Source organism: Danio aesculapii, chromosome 14 (genome assembly GCF_903798145.1).
Source record: "Danio aesculapii chromosome 14, fDanAes4.1, whole genome shotgun sequence".
NCBI lineage: Eukaryota > Metazoa > Chordata > Actinopteri > Cypriniformes > Danionidae > Danio > Danio aesculapii.
In genome coordinates this window covers 34638814-34663571 of record NC_079448.1, presented here as the reverse complement: position 1 = coordinate 34663571, position 24758 = coordinate 34638814, and the positions used below count along the sequence as shown (strand labels likewise).

General features: G+C 33.8%; 1 protein-coding gene across 4 annotated transcripts in view; it reads left to right on the top strand.

Moving 5' to 3' along the window:
* Nucleotides 1-24758, top strand: part of atp11c (ATPase phospholipid transporting 11C) — a 129280-nt gene that overhangs the window by 74394 nt on the left and 30128 nt on the right. For all 4 annotated transcript variants that reach the window (XM_056472579.1, XM_056472577.1, XM_056472575.1 and 1 more), the window contains exons 4-13: nucleotides 1861-1941; nucleotides 5393-5500; nucleotides 6626-6754; nucleotides 9079-9167; nucleotides 16057-16107; nucleotides 16485-16549; nucleotides 16640-16721; nucleotides 18905-19055; nucleotides 19274-19471; nucleotides 21219-21389. In XM_056472579.1, coding sequence (XP_056328554.1) covers nucleotides 1861-1941; nucleotides 5393-5500; nucleotides 6626-6754; nucleotides 9079-9167; nucleotides 16057-16107; nucleotides 16485-16549; nucleotides 16640-16721; nucleotides 18905-19055; nucleotides 19274-19471; nucleotides 21219-21389 — 1125 coding nt within the window. The remainder of the gene's footprint in view (nucleotides 1-1860; nucleotides 1942-5392; nucleotides 5501-6625; nucleotides 6755-9078; nucleotides 9168-16056; nucleotides 16108-16484; nucleotides 16550-16639; nucleotides 16722-18904; nucleotides 19056-19273; nucleotides 19472-21218; nucleotides 21390-24758) is intronic.

Sequence of the window (24758 nt, the reverse complement as noted above, 5' to 3'; positions counted from 1 at the left end):
AGCATTACAGGCACTTAAAACTATTACTTTAACACATTTGTTGCTAAAAATGGGTTTTATTTCTGTATCGCGATCGTGAACGAATCTTTTTAACCGGATCTTCTAAGTGAACTGGTTGAACAAGTTCACCAAAATGAACTGAATCATTTGAAACTATTCGCGTCTCCAGTAAGCACTTATCCACAAACTACTTACTTTTTTAACAAGCCTAATACCAACCTCTGACTCGAAATAGTCCAACATATACTCTTATTCAGTAATTAGAACAGTAACGTTACACTGAGATCAAATTTGAGAAGCAGTGAACCGATAATACTGCGCATGCGTGACTCAGCGAACCGAACAAACAGTACATGACAGCCTGCTGTGGCTGAACTAAACTTGAACAACTGCACCGCGGGTAATCCGAGGGCTTAAATGAGAGGATCTGGTGAACAAACGTATATATTTCAATCGTGCTTCAGTTAGGTTGCAAAACTTTACTGTAAGACATTTTTCAGATCATCGTGATGTTTTAACTGACTGAAATTACTATTGCTGACTACATAATTTTGGTATGTCCTAATATCCGCGTTAAAAATCTGAACTTCCCACTACTGTATATCTAATCTCAGAGCAGCCTTGCACACATATTTTACTTAAGGCTGCTATCTTGTGGGCTGTTGTATTTGAATTTGAGGATGGTTAGATGGTAGTGGTAGATGATAGTGTTCATGTGTCCTCTAAATACAGGTTTCAAAAAATGTATGGCTGAGTTTTTATTATACAATATTTATACTATTGATTTTGAATCTTGCACCTAACAAATATCCTTATTTAGAAAAAAAAAAAACTAAAACTAACACTGAAACTAATAAAAACTAAAAAGTCCTTTCAAAATATAGAAACTAATAAAACTAGTAAATATCTCCTTCTAAAAGCTAATTAAAACTAACTGAATTTGAAAACAAAAAGTCAAAACGAAATAGAAACTAAAACTAATAAAAAATCTAAATATATAACCTTTTAACCTTGCTTTCATATACATTAATTAGGATCAAATCTGTTCAGCAAAAGATTTGACTGTGTGTCACAGCATCCCAAACAACTTAATATAATACAAAACAATATAACTAAAGCAATCTCTATTGTACGGAGATTGTGCCTAGTGTGAGTACACCCAAAATAAGCCCACTTGTATATGTTTTCTGGATTCATTATGCATGGATTAGGGTAAATGTTAACGTTAATGTTTGTTTTATTCTATATGGGTCATTTTCTAATATTTCTTCATCATTTCTAATAAAGATATTGTCATTTAGAGAATTTATTTTCTAAAAAATAATGTGTGGTCTGAATAGTTTTTTGTAGTTTTTTTCCCCAAATTTCTGTTTAACAGAAACCGTGGTCTCAAATGGTTTCAAGTGGTTTCTTAAATGTTGATGATTAATCTGGAAGGTATAAAATAATTATTTAAATTTAAATAAATAAAATAAAATCTCACCAAGCCCAAACTTTTCGTTTGTGTACATGTTGACGAGAGTAGTGTGACACTGTCGCCTACCACCCTTTCTGTGCAAAGTTTTTACAATGTAAAGTTTTTTCATGATACTTGGCAGGAAGGAACATGATGCAACTATCCACAAAATACTGTTGATATAGAGGCAAATACACCCACAGGAATAGGTAACAGATAGCTAAAAGTTACCGACATGTTGAACAGTACAACTAAAATAAGTGCCAACAGATGCCAGCATCACATTTCAGCTCTCTGAAAGTGCAATGGGTTTCCTTAACAAAAATGACTTTCTACACATCCATTTGAATTTCATTCTGTAATCAAGCTGTTTTAACAATATATATTTGTGTGTCTGCCTGCAGGTGATTGTTGATACCCCGACCAGCCCTGTTACCAGTGGTTTACCTCTGTTTTTTGTCATCACAGTGACGGCCATCAAACAGGTTAGTTGCATTATGCCTGTGCTTTCCATTCTTCTTTACTTGTCTTTCTCTTTTTTCCTCCAGCCTCTAGTTTCTCTAGCAGAAAGTAGTTGTTTTATAGCCATGTGTCACTGCTTAAATAATGCCGACCCCAGCTGAGAGTCCGGCTGACCCCAGAGTCCATCTCTCACACACAAAACAAATGATCCAGGGGCTTGTCACAACACGGAGGTCCTCTCACAGCTTTAGATCTATTGTTTCAGGATCAACTTTTTCCAGTGGCCTGCCGCGTGCTTTTTCAAAACGCACAATAGAAGGTGGACTTCCTTCCAGATAACTGAGGCCTCACACTGAGAGGGGCTCAGGCTTTAATTGGGCTTTGAAATAAGAGCCCAGGGGGCCTGTGTGACCCCAGCCATTTCTGACTTCAAATGACTTCTCTTCCTCAACTCGGCCTAGGTTTACACTAGGACAGTTTGGTTTCGAAAAGCACAGCATTTGGTAAGGATATCCCTGGCGTCCACATTATTCTGTAGTTTTATATCCTTAAGAAAGGAGACTTTTGGAAATGCTTCAGACCCTATTTTAGTTTAAAACCCCTTTTAATGCAGACTTTTGAAAACAAAGGCTGATGGTCTGTTGCGTAGCAGTCTCTGATTGATCAAGCCCTGAAATATAACATTACACTGAGTTTTGTTTCAATTTTGTGGCCGCACCAATATGGAGACACAATTAGAGATGCACCAAATGTTGAGCTCCCTTCATTATTCCAAGTGTAAACGGAATAAAATGTTCCCAGAAGTTTCGCTATTGTGTGACGAATGTCAGTTTTTGAACGAGTTGAACGAAATAATTCAAGTTTTTTTTAGAGACATTAGACATTCTGATTGAACCAGAACTTATATTAATTATATTAGTAGTTTCCTAAGAATTTTTGAGACTTACACGGGTACAACAACAGTTTGATTCAAATGGGTTGGTCTCTGCCAAAAAACATATCCTTTTACAAACATATCTGGTATACCTTAATAGACAAGGTTTTATTTAAAAATTTTTGTCCCCTTTTATGGGCCATTTCCACTGAGTGGTACAATTCGGAATGGGATGGTACGGTTCACCTTTATCAGGCTTGCATTCCCACTGCCAAAATGGTACCAATGGTATAAATACTTTTGTATAAATTGTCATTACTAGACTTTCTTTAAACAGGATTGGATTATAACTGCAATAACAGCAACTGATGTGCAAAATAGCCTACTGTATCGTCTGCAATTATATCTAATAAATAAATAAACGCAACATATATGAACATAAACAGACCCTTACAGTCTCTGATATATTAACAATTACAGAAAAACTACACACAACACACATTTAGTCCTTCTTTGGCTTCAGAACAACACGCAACATATAGCCCAGTCAGTGCAAACCTCTCATCTGTATCTTTAATCTTTACCAGCACATGTAACCTCTGTTAGAAAGTAATTCCGTCATTCTGAGTTTATAATAGTCCAAAAGGTGTTGATAATAGTTAAACATGGCAGTTTGTTCATGTTTTAGGTTTCTGAAACAATTCGTTCCTTTGTTTCTTCCGACTTCTCCTTTGTTTTTTTGAGCTTCACACTTTGCATTTGTTCGTTTCTGAATGGATCAGATGTCAGAAGCAGTTTAGTAATCATTCACATGTTATTATCATGAGCTCAAAAAGTTAGTTATTTCAAATAACCAATAGCGTTCAGCTACGCTTTTTGGTACCCTTTTGTCGTGCTAGGTACATTTTCAAAAGGGTATCCAAAAAGTGGTACGGTACGGTTCGATTTTAGGTATCTTTTGACAGTGGAAACGGCCATAAAAGTGTACCGAAACATACCGTACCACTAAGTGGAAACTGCCATTATTTCCTTTCTACAAGCTAGTGATCAAAATGAATGCCTTTATGCCTTTAGTACCTACTTTTACCATTTGATTGCGCTGGTGGGTGGTTTGTTGGGGAAATCCATGTTTATATTTAGTTTAATTATTATTTTTATGACTGTTCCTTTTTTTCTTTTTGTTTTTTAAATGTCTAATTGATAAAATGTAAGTTTTATGTTTATATTTAAAAAAGTGTATTTACAAGTGACATTTACAAATAAAAATATTAAACCAAATGTTGAGCTGCTGAAAATGGTATTTTGGTTTTTGCCTAAAAGCAAAAAAAGGCTGAATATATGAGCCAAAAAATCCAGCAGTTTTCAGCATTCAGAAACCCATTCATTTCAATGGCTTGCGCCATGTAAGGGCAGTTTGTTGCTGCGTCAACCAAAGTGCAAGAGCAGCAGAACGCATCATCGACTAGCCTAAATTTCCAAAGAGCTTAATATTCTGCTGTGTAGATATTCCACTCTTGTACCCATATACATATATAAGCATGTTCTACTCTTGATTTGTTGTCATGTAGTCATGGCAATGCCAATAAATGATGCCTCTCATCTAGTTCGCTATGAATACAATTTTATTGTAAATGAACTTTATTGTTGGCTGTTTTTTCAGTCAGTATAATTAAGGTTATTGAGTTACATTTTAAAAGTCGTACAAAACTGATATTATTAAATAAAATAATACATAATTATTGCAAAGCATTTTCAGTTTTAGTATTTGGTCAAGTGTCATCACAGCATGCAGTCAATCAAACATGCATTTAAAAAAGTTCCACTGCACAGTTTAAATGGTCAGTGATCCAGTCTGTGCCAGTTGCACCAATACTCCAGTTTGACAAGTGAGGATGTTTTATATGCATAATGGCTTTCAAATGAAGTCCAAAGCCTTGTTTGCATGTTTTAGATTTGGCTGCTAAACTATTATGAAAAAGGATGTATTCATACTGAATGAGAGGCGTTTGATTAGCTTTAATGTATTCCATTTATACACCTAGTACACGTACTAAAACTGATGTTGTTTAGGATAAATACCATCGTGATTTTGTGTTTGATACACACTTACACCCACACACACACAATTTATAAATATGTTTATTGCTGAATTTAATTAAACATGTTTTTTTTTCTTTTTTTTTTCTTTCTCATGGTAGTTAAAACCAAAAATGTCATCATTTACTCACCCTTGCATTTGTTCCAAACCTATACGAGTTTCTTTATTCTGTTTAATACAAAAGAAGATATTTCTGAAGAATGCTGGTGACAAGACATTGCATTGAATTCCATAGGATGTCTTCCAATGGCTGTAGTGAAATATCTTGATACAGACATTCTTCTAAATACTTACTTTTTTGTTCAACACAAGTAAAAACTCATACAAGGAGCAACTTGAGAGTGAGTTTTCATGAGGACAATTGACATAACTTTCTTTTTGCAATGGAATCTAGACTCAATTCACTATGGGTGTATGTTTTATTTTTACATGTCCCGGTCCTTGTTTGACCTTCTGCATTTATCACCCACACAAGTTCTCTTATTCTCTGCATCTCTCCTAGGGTTATGAGGACTGGCTGCGGCATAAAGCAGACAACGAGGTGAACAAGTACCCAGTGACGGTGTTAGAGGACGGCCGGTCGGTGAAGAAGGAGAGCGAGAAGATCAAGGTACCTTTCAGTTTGCTGCACCCTCGCCAACTCTCTCTTATAAGCGGTACAGTGGGAGCTGGGTGTGGCAAACTGCCATACTTCACATGTGCTAATGAATTATGGCCACTAGGGGCGTTCACTGCCCGGAGCCATTCTTTTGCTGTATAAGGAATGGAACAAATGCGCAGTCCGCTGTCAAACCCTTATGGTCACAGATGTTTGGAGGTGCTTGGCAGTACAACTAGCTTAACATTTGTTCTTTGTGTGTGTTTAGCTGATTACTTTATCACCGTACACTACTGTTCAGGAGTTTGTTTTATAGAATTATTTTGGTCACACTTTATTTTGATGGTACATTGCATCTACATGCCAAATAATTCTCAATAAATTTTAAGTAGACTGTTAGGTTCGGGTTAGGGTTAGAGTAAGTTGACATGTACTTGACAAGTTTCTCATAGTGAGTTAAATGTCTGTTGAAGGAGCAGTATCAACAGATATTAAGCAGACAGTCTACTAATACTCAAATGGACCATCAAAATAAAGTGTTACTAACTTTTCTAGTCATGAAAAAGTGTCACAAACATGTTAAACAGCACAGCTGATTTCTGATAGAGGTTATAATACTGATAAACTAGGGTATTTTAAGGTGTGTTGAAATGGAAATCAGTTTTTTTAATTGTAATAATATTTCACAGTAGGTTTATACCACTACTAAGGGTTTTAATTAAATAAATGCAGTCCGGATAAGCAAAAGAGACTCCCTTTAAAACGATTATTGACCACAAAAGTATAATTTTTATTTTTAAGATTGATTCAGTTAGCTGTTACATTCCAAAATGTTACATATTTATACTCTTAACAACACAAATATTCAATCAAATGGTATTTAAAATAATTTTTCATTCATTCATATAGCCTCAAATCAATCATATAAATCAAATCAATCATTTCTATTTGATTTATTTAACTTGATTCATCAGTTTATTTATTTTTACGTTTATATATTTTAATTTTAATTGCGTAATAAAAAATAATAATTTCAAATAATTAAGTGTTTTAATTATTCATATTTCTAATAGTATTTTTAATTCATGGACATGCCGTTGACTAACGTTACTAATGTCAAATAATTGTTGTGATCAGGTGGGAGATGTGGTTGAAGTGGTGGAGGACGAGACCTTTCCCTGTGACCTGATTCTGTTGCAGTCCAGTCGAGAAGACGGCACTTGTTTTGTCACCACAGCCAGCCTGGATGGAGAATCCAACCATAAAGTGAGCTTATGCACCTCTCACTTAGCATTGGGTCATTTCTGGTTTAGTTTTTTAGGCTGCTTGTTTGTTTGTTTTTTTTTGTTTGCTTGGACACGAACAGCATCACTAAGTGCATTTATTGCATACATACATGTTCTTAAAATGTTGGCAATAAGAGTTTTTAAAAAAGTCGACAATGAGAGTATCTTATTGAAAATTTGTTGTGTTAGTTGATGTTAGATAACATGAACAATACATTTATTGCAGTGTTTATTAATCTTTGTTAACGGCTTAGTTAATAAACTATAAAGTGTTCATTGGTAGTTCATGTTAACTAACAGTGAGTTAATTAATTTGGATTTTTAATAATGCGTTAGTGGAACTATGATTAATAATGTTATAACATGTTAATAAACACATTAACATTAATGAAACCTTATTGTAAAGTGTCACTCTTTCTTGGTTTTAAAATATCTTGTGCGGACTAAAAGTACAGTCATAGACACATCAAAAATGAAGTGGAAAATTATTTACACAATATAAAATCATTTACTGTATAGCTGCATGATTTTGGATAAATTGAGGTTTTTCTTTTTTTTTAAGACATCAGAATTTTCTTTTAGTTGGGAAGAAATAAATCAAATATTGTGTAAGCGCTACAGTCACATACAGTAATTATTTTGACTTGAGATGTCACTTGTTTCATAACTGAATGAATCAACATTTTGAACACATCTATTGAATGGATGATTCATTCATCATAGACAATTTTTAAGTCACATATCACTACATACTGACAAATGTATTCAATCACAAGACAATTTTCATTTGAAACAATGTTGCTTTCTGATCATTTACTCTATTTTGCTTCTGTTGAAATCATTTTTTAAATATAAATTTTAAAGTAAGGACAGAAGTAACTAGTAGTGTACCGGATCACAAATATCACAGTTCGGATCACATTTTGGTTTTTTAGTCACGGATCGAAAATTTTTCGGATCAGCCAAAAAGGGGAGAAGACAAATGTTATTTGCTTTCCATTTATTACAAAAGCATATAATAGATATTACAAATAAAATGAAGAAATGGTCAGCTATATAAAAATAAACTGTACAATATTGAGTACTGTGAAAAATTCACTGTTACTACTACTGTTGCTGATGTCACTATATGTATAAATCTAACATTATAATTTGTACAACCCATATTTATTTTAAGTCTCATTTTCAATTACTGATTCACTTATTCACTTAAAAAACTTCGTTTTATTGCTAGATGGATAATTTTTGAAGAATTATTCAGTGGCATATTTTTTGATGGCTGGTTGTTGCCACCTATTGGTTAAATAATTCTAATAATTGCCGCCTAAAACTTTTATTTCTAAGCGTCAAGTAAATAGATATGATGGTGATTTTAATCCTAACCATAAACATCAGTGGTTATATCTAAGCTATAAACCCTATCCCTGTACTTCTGTGTTACTTGAATGTTTGTAACTTCATAACTAACTCAAAAGACTAAAGACACTCTCTTTCTTGATTTTTTGCGTTTATCAAACACAGACTTGAATGCAGCAATTCGAAGGATTAATAAACATATGCAAATCACCATCATTTATAATTTGTTGCGTGGGTGTTGAGATCCCGATCTCTTAATGATTAATCGTGCAGCTTACACTGAATGTATTAATGCAGGCTAAACATGTAGCGACAGAAAACACCTTTAATAACCCACAAATTAATAACCAACACCTTCTAAGAAACTTGTGACATCCACAACTACTTCCATCGTTATTATATTTGACAGAAAAGCCTAAATGCTTTCATATATGTGATATGAATGACACAGGAGGCGATCTCTCTACGATTTGTTACAAATTTAAAATTCATCTACAAGTACAAAAAGTATATTAATCCGCAGGTCATGTGTGTTCCGAACCATGGTTGTGATCCGTACGAATCACAGATCAACCGTGATCCGTTACACCCCTAGAAATAGCAGTACTGTGTGCTTAAGAGGACTGAAGCTGTATCATAACAGCTTCTCTCTCCAGGTCAGCAGCCTTGTGCTGATTTGAATGTTTGCAGTGATCATGCTTGCCAAAGATTGAGATTATAGTCAATGAGCTAAAAGATCATTTGGTGTTTGAATGGATCTTGCAGGCTTTTAATGATCAATAATGCAGCTTCATTCCATTGCTTTCCTTTAGCCTCTTTAAATAGGTGTCCCAGATCTTGTCATCATCATCATCATCCTACTGCTCCTCATGTTTCTCCCACTTCCATCCTTGTGTATTTATGTGTTCAGAATGACCTGGAATACTAATTGGCCTGTGTTTCCTGCAGACACACTACACGGTGCCAGACATTGAGAAGGACCTGCAGGCTCTCACTGCCGCCATCGAGTGTGAACAGCCCCAGCCTGACCTCTACAAGTACTGACTTCTCGAAAGCACAAACACACACCTTACTGAAACCTTTCACTACCACATGAGTGCATCAAAACATGAGGCATTGCAAGCATGCTTTAAACTAGTAATTCACTTAATAAAAATATAATTTCATAAAAAAAAAAACAAAATCATCCTTTACTCTCCCTCATCTTTTATTTATTTTTAAAATAACAAACCACAAAATGAAAATATTTTACAAGTTGTCCTGCTGATGCTCATCTTTATATGTTCACCAATATGTGGCTGTCATTTATCTTAAAAAAAAAAAGAACTATTTCTCAAGCGACAAGTCATATATTGAAGGTGTTCTGGGAGTATAAAATAGTTTTTTTTTAAATAAATTAACTCCTGATGTCAGATGATATTCAAGACCTATTTACACATTCTATTAAAATGCATTTTCCTTGATCAAATCACAAGTAGACAACGGAGATGAATTCCGGTTTATGTCTGGTGTTTTAATCTGCCTCTTGTCGGCAAAAATATCTGTACAAGAATAATATAAATAGTTCATTCAAAATTTTTAACGACTTAATTTAACGATAATTTACTCACTCTCAAGCCATCCTCAATGTATATGACTTTCTTCTGTCAGATGAACACGGAGTAGTTTAAAATATTGATCTTGGATCTTTGCATGTAGGCGACACAGTAGGTAGTGCTGTCGCCTCACAGCAAGAAGGTCGCTGGTTCGAGCCTCGGCTGGGTCAGTTGGCGTTTCTGTGTGGAGTTTGCATGTTCTCTCTGCGTTCGCGTGGGTTTACTCCGGGTGCTCCGGTTTTCCCCACAGTCTAAAGACATGCGGTACAGGTGAATTGGGTAGGCTAAATTGTCAGTAGTGTATGAGTGTGAATGAGTGTATATGGATGTTTTCCAGAGATGGGTTGCAGTTGGAAGGGCATTCTCTGCGCAAAACATGTGCTGGATAAGTTGATTCCGCTGTGGCGACCCCGGATTAATAAAGGGACTAAGCCCAAAAGAAAATGAATGAATGATCTTTGCATGTAATGGTGTTGGGTAGTGGCTATTTTTAACCTTCCAAAAGTGCAAAATATTGTCATAAACCTAACCCATATGCCAACAGGGGAATTATGAAGGTCTTATGAAGCAGATAGATTTGTAAAACATATTAAAATAGTAATAAATTATAAACCCAAAACATTTTTGGTGGCTGCCGAGTGGCCATTTAAGTGGCCATTTTTATGGCTAATCTCTGACTCTATGTATGACTCATTCATATGATGCGTTCACAGCAAAAGAGTAATGCTGGGTTTACACCAGACTCGAAGCATTCATAGCATCTACATTTCACAGTAGGTTTTTACTACTACTAAGGTTTTTGATCAAATAAATGCAATCCTGATAAGCAAAAGAGACTTTTTAAAAAAGATTATTGACCCCAAAAGTAGCATTTTTATTTTTATGATTGATTCAGTTTGCTGTTACATTCCAAGATGTGACATATGAATACTCTTAACAACACAGATATTAATTGAAATGTTATTTAAAATAATTTTCTAGTCATTCATTGCCTGTATAAATCAAATCAATCATTTCTATTTTTTTTATTTTACTCGAAGCATTGCTCCACTCAATCTAGATTACTCGCTGGATGTTTTCCACTGATTTGCCAATTTTTTGAACTTTCAAATCATTGCTGTTTGCATTCACAGAAATGGATCATGCATTACCATTCATGTGGCCTAACAGAATTTACATTGACTTTAAATGTGATCTACGCAAATATTGAAATTCGCATTTGGTGTGAACTCGGCATAAGAAGAAAGTACTGTATAATGCTGTACAGCAATGCCAAGCCAACTAGTTTTCTTGATGGTGTTCTTTGGGAAACAAACTGTTGGGAAAGTGAACAGAAGTCAGTGATTTGAGTTCATGATTTAAAAATTTGAAATATCTCTGTTTACAAACCATATCTATCCACTTCATAAGACATATGTTAGCCCCCTGTTGGCGTATGGGTTAGTTTTATGATGGATTTATGTGCTTTTGGAAGCTTAAAAAATGGCCAATACCCAAACACCATTATACACAATAAAAGAGCCAGGATAACATTAAGAACTACTGTAATTGTGTTTATCTGACAGAAGAAAGTCATATACAGTACACCGAGAGTGCCTTGAGGGTGAGTAAATAATGAAGTGAGCTATACCTTTAATTATTATATAATTATTAAATAAGAAAATCCGGTTGTAACATGATTCACCAGTTTGTTTTTGTAATCATACAATTATGTAACACATACTCAAGTATATAATTAAAGCAGCCAATAATAATATGGAAGTTGATGTTTTATATGTCTAAAGCTTATAAAGTTGAATCATAATTCAACTTTTTATATAAACCATCAGAAACCATAAACACATGCCATCGGCTCATTAGTTCTTCGGTCCGAGTTGGAACTGTTTCCCCAGTTCAGGCACTGTTGGAGTAACTGAAGCGCTGAATGAGCTGGCAAATGTTATATATGCTGGCATATGCGGTGATGTATTAGCTCGTTTTAAGCAGAAGCGACTCTCAGGCATCTCCGAAAGTGAGTTTTGATTGAGTTACTTGTAAATCTTTGCTGGCTGGAGCCATGATCTGTTTAAGACGGTTTCAGTCTGATTTGATTAATTAGTGTGTTCTCTAAAACAGAATTGGATCAAAAGAATGTTCTGTTCATGAACCGGACGTCACTCTTAATCCACAGATAATAATGTTAATAAGAAAATAAATACACTAAATAATCATTTAAATTATAGTAATCTAAATAATGTTCAGTTTCATGCACAGATAGATTGTTTTGCATCCAAACGCTTGTGTTGTCAGTCACATTTATTCATTTAGCATTTTTGATACGCCTTTTTTCCTCCCATAGTGATGGATAACATTGATTGCATTATAAGAGTTAGGGCTGCATGATATTGAAAAAAAAAACTGACATTGCAATATTTTTTATTCTCTGCACTATGTATTGCAATATAAATGCAATTTCAGCAGATGACTAAGGGTGCTTTCACATCTGCCTTTAGTTCAGTTGAATCACACTAGAGTTCGTTTTCCCTCTTCGTGAGATTCGGTTGGGCAGGTGTGAATGTAGCAGTCGCACTTGAGTGCGCACAGAAAGTGGAACAAAAAAGCGTACCGAGACCTCCTTGAAGAATTTTTGCAGTCAACTCAAAACACATGCAAATATTAAACTTTTGCTCTAAGGTGAAAATCTGAAATGATTCCACTGTGTTGTTAACTGTAATGTCTCATCAACTATAATCTCAGCAACATTCCAGATACCTGTGATGTGACTTGCAGACTTACATATTACGATTTCAATGCTAAAACAATATATTGTGCAGCCCTAATAAGAGTAATTGAGTATAGTTGATCAAAAAATGTTGATAGTCTACTGAAGATGAAAAAAGGTCACCCACATATTGTTAAATTAACAGAAAATTATATATATTTTGGGGGTGAGCTATACATTTAATTATACATTTTTAATCACTAGAATCATCTGAATGATTTTTTCAAATATAATTTCTCCTTTTGTGCTCCTAAACATAAAGAAAAGCATACTGCATTGAAACAACACCAAGTATGTAATTACATTTTTGGGTGAACCATCCTTTAAAAAAAGCATCTTCCATATGTAGGATCCTGTTTGAGCTCAGTTTATCTCGTATCCAGAGGTTGTTTGATTTTAGATCAGTGGCTAATGATGTGATACCATGGAAAAGTCGAACACTATCCGTCCTCTCCGCTTGAGTAATACAAGAACAAACAGACCTTGAAACAAACACTATATGCAAGTTTAGAGAGGCGGCAGTCCAACTGCACCAGCAGTTTAACTCACCAGCGCCCCCTATAGCAAAGCACGTCACATTAAAAGCTCTTTAGGCAGAAGTACATTTGCATTTCTGATTTCTAGAACACCAGATGTCGCCTGCTAAAATTCCGTCTCTAAAAAAAACTTCAAAGGGCTGTTGCCAGCACGCCAGACTGTTGGGTCATCACCAATGAGCATCTTCCTTGTAATTGGTTCATTTCGTACAAGGGTCATTTGCATGGTGGACTGTACTGGAATACAGATATGATCATCCAGCAACTTTAATATGGATAGGGATTATGTAAAACACAGGAAATGGGGTCACCATTGGGCATTTTTATCACAATATATGGTATGTATATTATTGCAATATCACAATTAATACAATATATAATTAGACATAAGCTCCAAAATACTGTAGGGTTACTTTAACATGTATAATAACAAAATTAACTCCTAAATTTTCTGTTTAAACAAAAATTTAAACTAATTAAATTGTGAACATATTATAAAGTATTCTCTATTGTTTTTTAATATGAGGTCTCTTTAGCAGTTAATTGATCTAAAAAAATACTAACATCAATGAGAAATGGCTACATTTTTTTACAGAAGTTATGCAAATGTTTAAGATAACAAAAATAAGTTAATAGCTTCATTAGACAGTTTATTGTAGTTTTAATGTATAACTTCTTAAATCCTTTAAACACGAATAATAAATGCTTTAAAAGTTGTCGCTTTTAATTTCATTGTCACTTTAATTAAAAAATGTTAACAAATGGAGCAGTATTTTATAGTATTAACTAGGGCTGCCTGAAATTGTTTGCTGCACGACCAGTTTCACAAGATAGTTTGTATAGCTCTATGTTATGGTTTTCTGGGCAGTCTAACAGTATTCTGGTACAGAAATTAAATAATCACAATGCAAAAAAATATTAAAATTAAAAGCCCAAATATTAAAATTAGAGCAAGTAAAAATATTGTTTCGTTTTTGCCGTCAGAAGAAATAAGTGAAAATTAAGAGTTTTTCTTTAAAACAGGTAAAATGATCAGGTAAAATAATCTTATTTTCAATTTGAAATGTAGATATTTGGACTAGAAAAAAGACAATAATTCTAAGTGAGAAAAACGTTATATATATATAAATAAATAAATAAATATATATATATATATATATATATATATATATATATATATATATATATATATATATATATGAAGTCCCTATAAATATAGTAATTGCATACAATTCTGTTGCTCCTGGTCAACTATAATTCTGACTCAACATTGCATATCTTCGCGATGTGACTATTGCGGATGCACACATTGCAATATCGATGCTGAAACAGGCCTTTAAAGAATCTAGACATTTTCAGTCAATATTTCAGGTATGTCATAAGCCAGATTAACATTTTAAAAATGTTTGAGTTTGAAAAAATATAGTTTATTTATAAGTCTTTGGCATGTATTTGGGACTATAAGGAACAGCACTGCCAATACAGCATCTGAATCTAAATATTCTTAATAGATATACTAAATGTTTAAATAATAGAGATGCACCTATCGACCAGCCAGAGACTGGAAAAGGCACATTTGTCACTTGACCTGTGACCGGCTGGTCATCTGACTGATTTCAGCCAGTCCAATTTATTTGCAGCTACACGTGCAACATGGCCATAGAGACGCACATGCCCACACGGGCAGCTGCACACAACGTCATCTGCGTTGAACTCATTTCACAGTGTTTGAAATTGAAAGTGGTGCTATGATGGCACTTTGCATTAACAGCCACCACGAAAATGTTTTCCGCAGTGCACTTAATCATGCCTATATTATACGCTTATGTTTATCTCTGTACTATTGTAAATAAGAAAACAGGTAAAGTTATTGACAGTGGAAAATTACACATTTTTTTTAAAGGTCCTGTGAAGTGCTTTGAAAATGACTATATTTTATTGATTGTTTAACTAAAGAATAAAAAGAGGGCGGAACATAGAGTAGCCCCTCCCCTCTTAAAAAAACAGGCAATAGCATTTCGTTTTTTATCACAGCATTGCAGACGCGTCTTGAAGGGGGCATGGCATGTCAGATAAATCTTGATTGATCAAGACTGGATGAGAAACTGAAGTATGAGGTGACCTGGAAAAAAACGTTGATTGATTTAGGGGGAATCAGCTTTGTATGTTTTTATCAGTTTTATATTTTCTAAATGCGAATTTTGTCAATGTTTAGGAGCACACTAGCTAATAGATATCCTTAAAACTGACAGATTGAAATTAACATCAAAATTTTCATTCATTCATTTTCTTTTCGGCTTAGCCCCTTTATTAAACCGGGGTTGCCACAGCGGAATAAACCGCCAACTTATCCAGCACGTTTTTACGCAGCGGATGCCCTTACAGTCTCAACCCATCTCTGGGAAACATACACACACACTCATTCACACATACACTACAGACAATTTAGCCTACCCAATTCAACTGTACCGCATGTCTTTGGACTCTGGGGGAAACCGGAGCACCCGGAGGAAACCAACGTGAACGCAGGGAGAACATACAAACTCCACACAGAAACGCCAACTGAGCCGAGGCTCGAACCAGCACCCTTCTTGCTGTGAGGCGACAGCACTACCTACTGCGCCACTGCGTCGCCCACATCTAAATTTTTTGAAATGTAGTTTGAGGGGAACTGTGATGTTTAATTTTACTGTAATTAGTATTATTAACTATAATCATAGTTAGAAAAAAAATCAGAATTGGCAAAAATCTGTATCTGTAGGTCAAACCTGAAATCGGAATCTGCAGAGAAAATGGCAATCGGCGCATCTCTATTAAATAATGAATTAAATTACAGTATTTTGAAGTGGCCACAACAGCACTATAATGCATCTTCATTATCACAATAGATTATATTATTTTTCAGGTTGACCTCATCGATTTCTCTAACTATATTCATTTGACGACTACATTCATTTGTCTTTTTCTATGTGCGTGTGCGGCTGAGAGAACATGCGTGAACATGCTTGACTGAAGCTGGTTTGCTTTTCTGCAGGTTCGTGGGACGAATGCACATTTACAAGCCGGAGCAGGAGGAAGCAGTAAGGTGAGAGCGTCTTTGGTTTGATCCCACGGGTCCAATATATCCCCCCAGTAGCTCCTAGTCACTCCAGCTCTGTCTTTTCCCTTTGCATTAGCCTCTGATCATTATTCCATCGACCCGTAACGCCATCGCAGCATTAAAGTAAAGCCGGCCTGGCAGCTTCTCAAGCCCCGCTCGCTCTGCTTCCATTTGTCACCAGCCCATTTGAAATGTTTTTTATGAGTCTCTACACCGTGTCCTTCACAAGAGCGGGCCAAGCCAAACAGACCTACATACTTCTTCCAGAAATGCTGCTCATTAGGAGGCACTTTAACACTGGGTTTGGATGCCAGAATGTGTCTTTATTGGCATAATTGTTTGTTTTTTATGGTTTCGTTTAGATCTTTGGGCCCAGAGAACCTTCTCCTTAAAGGTGCTACGTTGAAGAACACCAAGAAGATTTATGGTAGGTTGTGGCCCCTGTTAATTTGGAGTTTTTTCGATGATGAGAGATTGTTTTGAACCCTATGACTGGTCTTTGCTTTTCTTTCTGAAGGTGTTGCAGTGTATACGGGCATGGAGACCAAGATGGCACTCAACTACCAGGGCAAATCTCAGAAACGATCAGCTGTTGAAAAGTGAGTGATGAGAGTGTAGTTGTACCCCAGTGGGCCGTAAGGTTCAGTGTATTGATTTTCAGATGATTAGCAGTGTTCATTTCAGTGATTCGGTATTGATTGGAAAACCCAGGATTAGTCTTTGAATCAGTGTGGGGGCTATTTTGTTGGCGGATGTGAGAGTCATATCTGAATCTGTATTCCTGACTGATTATAAAAGTTTAGTAAAATCTAGTAAAGCTAATTTTAATTATAATTAAGTAGCTTTTAATTAGTTAAATAATAAAATAATAAAATAAAATAATTAGTTTAATTGTAATTATGTTGTACCTAGGTGAATTGAATAAACTTAATGGCCTTTAGTGTATGTGTGTGAATGCAAGTATATGGGTGTTTCTCAGCACTGGGTTGCAGCTGGAAGGGCATCCGCTGTGTAAAACATATGCTGGATAAGTTGGCGCTTCATTCTGCTGTGGTGACCCCTGATTTATAAATGGACTAATGTCGGGTAAAAAAAAAAATAGGTGAAAAGTAATACATGGTCATATGTTTGGTGGATGTGAGAATGTTGTGCTCTAGAAATCTAGTAAATCAGATTTCTGATGTATGAATTGTTTTCCAGATTTATCTAATTGATTGTAGAGATTTGCATTATTTATATATTTTATTTTATTATTTGTTTACTTATACCAATAAAATTATATTATTAGTAATAATACTCATAAAATATTATTGCTTATTTTGTTATTGATAGGTTTATTCATTTTTCATACTATTTATTTATTCTCTATAATAATACTTATTAGAATTATGACATTAATCATTTAAAATTAAATCAAATAAGAGATTTACTATTTAAAATTTTTTTTACTAACACCTAATGAATGATGTATATAAACTTAATACACCACTCATCAATAAACAATAACTAATATATCATAGTCACTCTTGATGCAGTAAAGTGACATTTAAAGGCTTAACTAAGTTAATTAGGTTAACTAGGCAGGTTAGGGTAATTAGGCAATTATTGTATAACGATGGTTTGTTCTGTAGACAGTCTAATAATAATAATAATTATATTAATAATTATTATTAATATAATAATTTTGACCTTAAAATGGTTCATAAAAAAATTAAAACTGCGTTTATTCTAGCTGAAATAAAAACAAATCAGACTTTCTACAGAAGAAAAAAATATTATCAGACACACTGTAAAAATAATTAATAATTCTGGCTAATAATTCTGACTTCAACTGTATAGTGTAAAAAATGCAGGGTTCCACGCAATTCATTCATGTTGTGCCAACACAAATTGATCAAGATAACTTAACACTTTTAACAAATGTATGTGGATCGAACATAAAAATATTAAGTTGTCCCAATGAAATCTGAAGAATTGTGTTGTTTCAGCTCATTTCAATTAAGTAGTTTGAACGAGCAAAAAAATGTTTTTTGAGATATATATATACTATATATATATATATATATATATATATATATATATATATATATATATATATATATATATATATATATATATATATATATATATATATATATATATATATATATATATATATATATAATCCCCCCGGTATAAGATTCTGATGGTATGATAACCTTGGATAAAAATATCACGGTATCACGATATTGTGATTACTGCAGTAAAATATATTCTTTTTAATTATCTGGATAAAAAACTACAACTTTTTTCTCCTTTGAACACAATATATTTTATCTTGAGAAATATTTTAAATATTTTGGAACAGTAAACATGTCAGGTGAAATAATTAAATTGAATCATTGACTTCTGCTGTCTTCATTAGTTTCAAAAACACTGATTTATTTACAATTTAAAACAGCATTTTTGTCTTAAAACAAAACCCCCCCCAAAAAAATCTTACACATACCTTAGGAATGATATACCAGAAAAATGTTGGTGGTTTTAAAACCTTGACTTTTCCAAACTGCGGTATATCTTGAAAACGGTTATCTTATCGTCCCATGCCTAATATACAGTATAATGACTAATTACCCTAACTTGCTAAGTTAACCTAATTAACCTACAGTAGTTAAGCCTTTAAATGTCACTTTAAGCAGAATGCTAGTATCTTGAAAAATATCTAGTCAATTGTTATGTACTGTCGTCATTGCAAAGATAAAAGAAAATAAGTCATTAAAAATTAACTTTCTTATTTTTCCAGATCCATCAATGCCTTTCTGCTGGTGTATCTATGTATCCTCATCAGTAAAGCTGTGGTTTGTACTACACTGAAGTACGTATGGCAGAGCAAAGAAGGTCAAGATGAGCCCTGGTACAACGAGAAAACTCAGAAGGAGAAAGAAACTAACATGGTGAGAGGTTTTTGATCATGACTACATCAATCAATTAACAACTCCCTCATTATATCATCACTCATTCTTGATGCAATTAATATAAATTAGGAGCTAATCTTGGTCTCTGGTGGCTGCGGTCAGCTCTTACTCTCATCATACCTAATTAATCATAATTAGGGATTAGCTTTATGTTTAACCTCCATGTTCCAGGCATGATATTGTGTTCTGTGTTTCAGTACCTGAAGATGTTTACAGACTTCCTCTCCTTCATGGTCCTCTTCAACTTCATCATCCCCGTGTCCATGTACGTCACTGTGGAGATGCAGAAGTTTCTGGGCTCCTTCTTTATCAAGTGGGATAATGATTTCTTTGACCCAGAGATCGAGGAGGGAGCGCTCGTCAACACTTCTGACCTCAATGAGGAACTTGGCCAGGTTGGACACTTTGTTAAAGCATATATAACTTCATTAATTCAATCGCCAACATATACAGCATATGTTTGCACAGCTGATGCCCTTCCAGCTGCAACCCATCACTGGGAAACACCCATACACCCATGCACTACGGACAATTTAGCTTAATCATTCCACCTATAGCGCATGTCTTTGGACTTGTGGAGGAAACCGGAGCACCCAGGGGAAACCCACGCGAACTTAGCAAGGAGATCTTATTTATTTATTTATTTATTTATTTATACCACATTTATTACTAATATCAGTCAATACTGTTCTGCATAAATAATGGCCTTTATCATGCAAATTTTGTGTAGTTATGAATCGTGACAGTCAGTACTTCTCTAAATAAATAAATGTTTGCTGCATTATGAGGTTATTATCATTACAATCAAGAACAATTTCTTTCTTTCTTTCTTTCTTTCTTTCTTTCTTTCTTTCTTTCTTTCTTTCTTTCTTTCTTTCTTTCTTTCTTTCTTTTGTCCTTTATTTTGTCCTTTATTTCCTTCTTTTTACTTTATTTCTTTCTTTCTTTTTTCTTTCTTTCGTTCATTCTTTTTTTGTTGTTTATTTTATTAGTTTTTTCTTTTCTTTTCGTTCGTTCTTTATTTTGTTTCTTCTTTCTTTCGTTCTTTGTTTCTTAAATTTTTTTTCCTTCATTCTTTATTGTACTTTTTCTTTCTTTTGTTCTTTATTTTGCTCTTTATTTTGTTCTTTTTTTGTTTTGTTTTTTCTTTGTTTCGTTCTTTGTTTTGTTGTTTATTTTGTTATTTCTTTCTTTCTTTGTTCTTCTTTTTCTTTCTTCTTTTTTCTTTTCTTTCTTTCGTTCTTTATTTCATTTTTTACATTTTAATCGTTCGTTCTTTCTTTCTTTCTTCTGTTCTTTTTCTTTTGTTTTTTCTTCCTTTCGTTCTTTATTTTGTACTTTTTTTACTTAGTTCTTTATTTCTTTTGTTCTTTATTTCTTTCATTTTTTCTTTCTTTTTGTTCTTTATTTTGCTCTATTTTGCTCTCTTTTGTTCTTTCTTTCGTTCTGTCTTTTTGTTGTTTTTCTTTTCTTTTCGTTCTTTTTCATTCTTTACTTTGTTCTTTATTTTGTTCTTTCGTTCTTTATTTAACTTTTTTCTTTCTTTCGTTCTTTCTTTTGTTCTTTTCTCTTTCTTTTTGTCTTTCATTCTTATTCTTTTTGAAATAAAAAAATTTTCATTCTTTATTTTGTCGTTTCTTTATTTTGTTCTTTTTCATTTTTGTTTAGTTCTTTCTTTCGTTCTTTCTTTCTTTCTTTCTTTCTTTCTTTCTTTCTTTCTTTCTTTCTTTCTTTCTTTCTTTCTTTCTTTCTTTCTTTTCTTTTCTTTTCTTTTCTTTTCTTCTTTTTTTCTGTCTTGTCTTTCACTTCTTTCCCAATCTCCACATCTTAATGTTTTTGTTGTTTAAATTAAAATATGTTTTTTAGAATTATTCTCTTTTCCCACCCTGAATGTCCAAATGAATAAATGCTGATCATCTGAACAGACCCTGTGCTCTGAGGTTATAGATCACCCTCTGCCTCTTATGCAGACCATTCCTCTAAATTACAGGCCATGCTTCATTAAACTGATTTATGCAAGCAGACTTCTTTTGTTACGAATTAATAGTCCGTTTTTATCACGGGACTCTGTTCATCTGGGAACGACTGCTTTATAGCCTGGGTTTATTGTCGGTAAGGTCAACATTTGTCTCTGGCCTACAGGTGGAATATGTGTTCACAGACAAGACGGGCACACTGACCCAAAACAACATGGAGTTCATCGAGTGCTGTATCGACGGCTTCCAGTACAGACACAGAGATGCCCATGGAGAGCTGGACGGCTTCACTGTCACCGACGGGCCGCTTAATAAATTGCAGGAGAAGGCCGGAAGGGTGAGTCACTATCTGCTCAGTTTTCTTTTTATTATTTAACTTTTTTTTCAAATCTAGAAACAACCAAATTTTAAAACATAAATGAGATATTTATTTACTGGATCAGATGCAGAATTGTATGTAGTGATGTAAAAAAATGCAGTGATTATGTTGCAAAAAAAAAAAAAAACAAAACAAAAAAACTACACTGTAATCATGATCCAAACAAAGAAGCCATACATTCGCTTGGTTATATAGTGATTTTAAAATATAAATTAAAAATCGCATTATTCTACATACGCTACCGGGGATCAGTAAGATTTTTAAAAAAGTGTTTTCACACTAGCACTTTTGGTCCGCACCCGGGTTCATTTGACATCAAAGTACGATACGTTTAGCTTGTGTGAATGTATCTTCTGAACTCGGGTGCGCACCCGTGGACCGTACCCGAGTCCGTCTGAAAGAGGTTCTGAATTCTGGTATGGTTCACTTCTGATATGAATGCAGTCGTACCAAATAATAATTCTGATATCATTAACCGGAAATGAGCTCTAAACAGCTGCACTTGTATTTGTAAACATAGCAGGGGTCAGGCTTATTTTGATGATTTCACTTATTTAAAGCTTTAGCATTCATGCAGCTGCTTTTGTCTCAGAGACATTCAAAGGCAGAAGCTAACCGCAGCTAAATGTTTACACATTTGACTACATTACAAATTCTGTGGATGGATAAGTATTGTGAGCAACTTCGATGAAAACATATGGAGGAACACTTTCACATGTCGAGATGTACGTAATATGTGTGTGCTGGCGCTACGTGGGGTTACTTCACATGCACACGCGTCAATCAACTGAAGCAGAGCTTGAAGGTAAACATACAGCGGTTTATCATAAGCATTTTTTACATAGTTGGCATTAGGAAGGAACATAAAAATGTTCTCTGACTAACATCTAGCAGCTGAATGAGTCTGGAAAAATATTCAAAGGCTTTTATTTTCATAAACAGGATGTGAATGCGTCTGAATGTTCTGATTGGCTGAAGTAGATGTCTAACGTCAGCTGTTCTAATCATGAACATGCTCTTTTCAGCAATTTACCTTTTGCGTTCACACAGGGCAGAATTCTGGCAAATTACTGGTAATGTTACAACTTCTCTTTCCGGAAGAATTGCTTGAACGAATTTGCCGGTATTCTCAAAAAGGGCCTGTTCACATGTGATCCTTTTCCGGAAATTGCCGCTAATTTTCTGGAAAGGTCTGTATGTGTGAAAAGGGCTAATGTCTGCTTGTCTCCACCAAAAACGACTTCTGCAGACATCGCGTGATGTTCTAACTGTTTTTAATGTTTTTTGCGGCAGATAGACGCTTTCTGTATTTTGGTTTTGGTAACGACACCAAAAGATTCAGTAAAAGCAGCATGACTGTGATATGCAGACGTCTCCATTTTTTCGGCGTCACCTAGTAATAGGTGTGAAAGCACCCTAATGTTTTTTTTTTCAAAGTCTATTCTTCTCACAATCGTTGCATTTGACTGAATTTGTTTGAATAATAGTGAAATGTTAGTAAAATATAAAATAACAGTTTGTTTTGTAATTAAAATGTATATCTAGTCCTGTTATTTAAAGGCGAAATTACTCCGTGTCCTCCTCAGTGTTACATGATCATTCAGAAATCATTATAATATAATGATCTGCTGCTTAATAAATATTTATTATTATTATTATTGTTGTTGTTGTTATTATTATTGTTGTTATTGTTATTATTATTATTATTATTATTATTATTATTATTATTATTATTATCAGTGTTAAAAACTGTTGGAATTCTTGATGTTTTAGTGGAAACTGTGATACAGTACCATTTCAAAAGTACCATTATAGTTTTATTTACTTTAACAAGGACACATGTTAAAGTGTTTTAAAGTGAATTATTATTTAAAATAAATGCTGTTATTTTGAAAATCTTTCCTCTATATTTAGCTTTTCTGGCCTCTTGGCGCTCTATTTACACCATAGGTCTCAAACTAGATTCCTGGAGGGCCTCAGCTCTGCACAGTTTTTCTCCAACCCTAATTAAACACAGCTGATCTAACTAATCGAGCTGTTCAAGACTACTAGAGACTATTAAGCAGGTGTGAGTTGGAGGTGGTTGGACTAAACTTTGTAGAGAGTTTGAGACCATTGATTTGCACAATTTGTACTGTAAAATGATTGCAGTGCAGTATGTTTGCTTAATCAAATTAAAGGAAAAATATGTTTGTTTGCCGATTGCATATTTGACGCGAAATCCATCCTAATGCAATGTCTGGCTGTTTGATCAGCACATCTATACCCAGAACCTCAGATGTGTGTGGTGCTGTTGGATACATCCACATCAATATGTAAAGCGACTTGAATTTATAAATCCTCTGAGGCTGTGATACAGTATAAACACAAGGGCTGTAAACGTCTAATGTTTGTGTTGGCAGGCTTTGAGGGAATAAAATGATGTGAATTAAATCCGTTTTTTATATATAGCACTCGTATGCACCGTAAACGGGCAGTCCTTTGAGAGCACTTCTCTTCAAGGGCCATTGTCAGTGTGTAGTGTTCATGATCTGTGTTGTGGATTTCAAAAGTTTATTGTTCAGTGCCAGTATCAAAAGATGTGTAACTGTTGTTCTCTGTCAGTTTTATAAATGAATAAGAAATTGTTCTATCTCTCATTATATAACAAATTTTATATTCTTTTCTGCTATGTTATTGTTTATTTAAACAATGCAATGATTTATGTATTTTATCTTATGTATTATTTGTTGATGTTGATGTCTTTTTTTGTTAAAATATTTTTATAATTATAGAAAAGTGATATTTATAAACTGTTGTAAATTTAATTTCTTTTGCCGTGATGTAGCCAGAGAAACTGATATGGTAATAAACTCAAAAATCTAATCTAATCTAAACAATGCAATGATGACAAAATCAACAGGCATATCTTAAGAAGAAACTTTTTTCTCTCTCTTTTTTTGGTGCATCTTTAATCTTGAACATTAATCTTGGTAATGTGCATCAGATATTAATTGTTATTTGAATGGATTATTTTATCCAGAATGTATGTAGCTGATTTATGAAGTTTTATTTATTTATTTTTATTTAATTTAATTTTTATTATTATTACTATTATTTTAGTTTTGCTTGCTTGTTAATTTATACAATATTGAGAACCTATACATGACATAATGCAGACATATATTTAACTATTTATAAATATTTAACAAAATTACTATTATTACTTAAATATATAATATTTATACTTTGGCTGTTCTTTTTTGTAATCAATTACTGTAATTTTTCAGTTATATTTTCTGATTGTTTGATTTTGTTTCAGTCACACTTTACAATAAGCTTTCGTTA